The sequence below is a fragment of the Leptonychotes weddellii genome, chromosome 8, assembly GCF_054177405.1.
Source record: "Leptonychotes weddellii isolate Sample4059 chromosome 8, ASM5417740v2, whole genome shotgun sequence".
Classification (NCBI taxonomy): domain Eukaryota; kingdom Metazoa; phylum Chordata; class Mammalia; order Carnivora; family Phocidae; genus Leptonychotes; species Leptonychotes weddellii.
Genome location: NC_138376.1, coordinates 19,312,112 through 19,315,569, shown reverse-complemented (window position 1 = coordinate 19,315,569; position 3,458 = coordinate 19,312,112). Strand labels below are relative to the sequence as shown.

At 54.0% G+C, this 3,458-nt stretch overlaps 1 protein-coding gene across 1 annotated transcript; it reads left to right on the top strand.

Annotated features, from left to right (window-relative positions):
* The first annotated feature begins 872 nt into the window (after positions 1-872).
* Positions 873-2,171, top strand: FAM50B (family with sequence similarity 50 member B). The gene has a single exon (XM_006751930.2). It carries the CDS (start codon positions 1,083-1,085, stop codon positions 2,094-2,096), a length of 1,014 nt encoding a protein of 337 aa, XP_006751993.1. The 5' UTR covers positions 873-1,082; the 3' UTR covers positions 2,097-2,171.
* Positions 2,172-3,458: the final 1,287 nt, after the last annotated feature.

Below are 3,458 nucleotides of genomic sequence, written 5' to 3'. Positions count from 1 at the left end.
AGTTTAAGAGAGTGGGGATGATTGGATGAGACCCTGTCTGGAGTTTATGGGGGTGAGGGTCCAGAGGATGATGGAGCTGTGGTGCCTCAGGCAGGTTGAGACTGGTCCCAAGGGAGGATGGTCAGCTCCAGTTGAGTCTAGTGAAGTTAGGGGGAGGCCTCACTCCAGTTGGCTGAAACACCAAGAAGCAGTTTTTTTACTTAGATCTCCTCTGCCTTCTATAGTTCCCTAGATGTCCTGTTTTCCACAGCAAGCGGGGCTGTACCCACAGTGCTTCTGAATTCTTTAACACGGGGCATAAGGCCGACTCAACAAATCCTCACTGCAGGAATTATTCTTGAGGGACAGCAACTAACATGGTCCTGCCTCACTCTTAACACATTAATGGGAGCTTAGCTAACATTACTGCCCTCTAGGAGAGTACTAAAAGGTGCTTCTGTCTGACTCTTCTCCCCTCGCTCCCTTGCATCCCCAAGAAGTGCTCTGCATCTGATTGAGGGGACAGGTGCCTGCGCCCCCAGGGCCAGTGTGGGCATTTTCCTCTCAGACTCTGCTTTCCACCGGCCAACACACCCGAATCCAAGCCACGGCTGGCCTGCCTTCTTGGTGCCCGGACTCTTGCATGTGTGTGCTTGAGGGGGTACCTGGACGGATGAGGACACCTGCACAGGGAAGAGTTTGCTCTGTCAAACCGCCCTCTCCACGTGCAGCTCTCAAAACCCAGCCTTGTACTGTCCCGTATGGGGGGGGGGGGGCTCCTAGTCACACACAGCTGTTTAGATTTAAATTAACTAAACTAAAATAAAAAGACAGCACCTCGACGGCACCCAGCCACATTCCAAGGGCTCAATAGCCTCATAACGGCTGCACACATCGGTCAGCACAGCTACAGAACATTTCCATCGTCTCAGAAAGTTCTATTAGAATGCACCGCCGCGAAGTATTCATGAAGCTGTTATTCTGGTCCCTTTCTAACTCAGGCGCTTTTCATTGCTGCAGAGTCCGGGAGCTAGCCCCGAAAGCCCCGGGCGTTGGGAAGGTCCTGGAAGCGGGCGTGACTGCGCGTGCGCCGAGCCGCGAGCATGGCTCAGTACAAGGGCACGATGCGCGAGGCCGGCAGGGCCATGCACCTGATCAAGCAGCGGGAAAAGCAGAAGGAGCAGATGGAGGTGCTGAAGCAGCGGATCGCCGAGGAGACCATCATCAAGTCGAAGGTGGACAAGAAATTCTCGGCTCATTACGACGCCGTGGAGGCCGAGCTGAAGTCGAGCACGGTGGGCCTGGTGACCCTGAACGACATGAAGGCCAAGCAGGAGGCCCTGCTGAAGGAGCGAGAGAGGCAGCTAGCTAAGAGGGAGCAGCTGGAGGCGCGGCGGCTGCAGCTGGAGGCGCTGCGGGAGAAGGAGCGCAAGCAGGAGCAGAAGCGCAAGATCTGCAGCCTGTCCTTCACGCCCGACGAGGGTGACGCGGGCGACGCGGACGCGGATGCGGCGGCTGGGGAGCGGCCCAGGTCCGCGGGGCTGAGCAAGAGGAAGAAGAACCTGGGGAAGAATCCAGACGTGGACACGAGCTTCCTGCCGGACCGCGAGCGCGAGGAGGAGGAGAACCGGCTGCGGGAGCAGCTGCGGCAGGAGTGGGAGGCCAGGCGCGAGATGGTGAAGCGCGAGGAGATGGATGTCACGTTCAGCTACTGGGACGGCTCGGGGCACCGTCGCACGGTCCGCATCCACAAGGGCAGCACGGTGCAGCAGTTCCTGAGGAAGGCGCTGCAGGGGCTGCGCAAGGACTTCCGCGAGCTGCGGGCGGCCGGCGTGGAGCAGCTCATGTACATCAAGGAGGACCTGATCCTGCCCCACTACCACACCTTCTACGACTTCATCGTCACCAAGGCCCGGGGCAAGAGCGGGCCGCTCTTCAGCTTCGACGTGCACGACGACGTGCGGCTGCTGAGCGACGCCACCATGGAGAAGGACGAGTCGCACGCGGGCAAGGTGGTGCTGCGCAGCTGGTACGAGAAGAACAAGCACATCTTCCCCGCCAGCCGCTGGGAGCCCTACGACCCCGAGAAGAAGTGGGACAAGTACACGATCCGATGATCCCTGAGGCTCCCCTGAGGCTCCCTGTCCTACCCCTCCCCGGTCCTGCAGAGCCCTGGCACGCGTCGCCTTGGCAGCCCCCTGGTGGCCTCCTGCCCACTTCAGGGCAGCGACAACCAGCATAGGAAACAGATTTCTGTACCCCGTAACTTAATTTGGTGACCTTAATTTCTTGCCCCAAATTGAATAAAGAACTGAGGGTTCACATTATTCAAGTGTGGTCGTTCTATTGCTGATGTTATTTTGGGGTGTTTGGTTGTTTGTGGGGTGGGTGGGTATTTTTAATGTTACTGTGTGGATTCATTATTAGGCTCTGTTGAGCTATATTGAAACCATCACTGGGCACACTGTGGGACAGAATGGGAATGACGGGTGCATTTTTGACCTGGGTCACACTGTTAAAGCAAGTAGTCACCAGCATGGACTCTGGAGCCAAACTGCCTGGGTTTGATTCTCAACTCAGCTTCTTCACTTGCTGTGTAATTTGGGACAGATTAATTGAACCTGTGCCTCAGTTTCCTCTCCTGTGAGTAGGGATAAGAATAGCACTTACCTCATAAGATCCATGTGACGATTAAATGAGTTAATATTTGTAAAGTACTTAGAACTCAATAAATATCTGCTATTGTTCTTCTTATGGTCGTGGTTAATTTATTTAAAGAACTGCTATGACCCATTTCAGAACCATGTGAGGGCAAAGGTTGACCTGCCCATAACTTTTCCCAAGATCAGCGGAGGAGGAGGGAAGGTGGCTCACAAACTGGGGGAGCAGCCCCCTCTTGAGTGGTCCTTAGCCGGGTTGTTGAGCCCCAGGGGTTAGGAGTTGGTTAGTATAGGCTAGAGACTGGATTACTGCTATGCCTTGGGCCTCAGGCTCCAATATGGCTCTGCACAGTGCTGTTAAAGATCCGGTCATTATTTAAAATTTTGATAATTTTATTCATTGTGGATTTCCTTGTGTTAATGTTGATTTTTTAAAATATTGTGTTAAATATCTTAAAATTTAATTTTTTGAGAGACAGAGGGGGAGGGGCAGAGGGAGAGAGAGAGAATCCCAAGCAGGCTCCACACTCAGTGCAGAGTCCCAACACGGGGCTCAGCTCATGACCTGAGCCGAAATCAAGAGTTGGAAGCTCAATTGACTGAGCCACCCAGGAACCCCTAAAATATTTATCTTAATTACTGAGTTTTGGGGTGTTTCCATCCCCTCCCCACACCCCATTTACCTTAATGACCAAGGCAGATGCCTCACTCATCTTACCCCAGTCCCAGCTTGGAGGATAGGAGGGACCCTTCTTTTTGCAGAGTTCTTGCCTCAACCCATAAACAAGAACTTCCACCAGAATATTGGCCCTCTAGGGC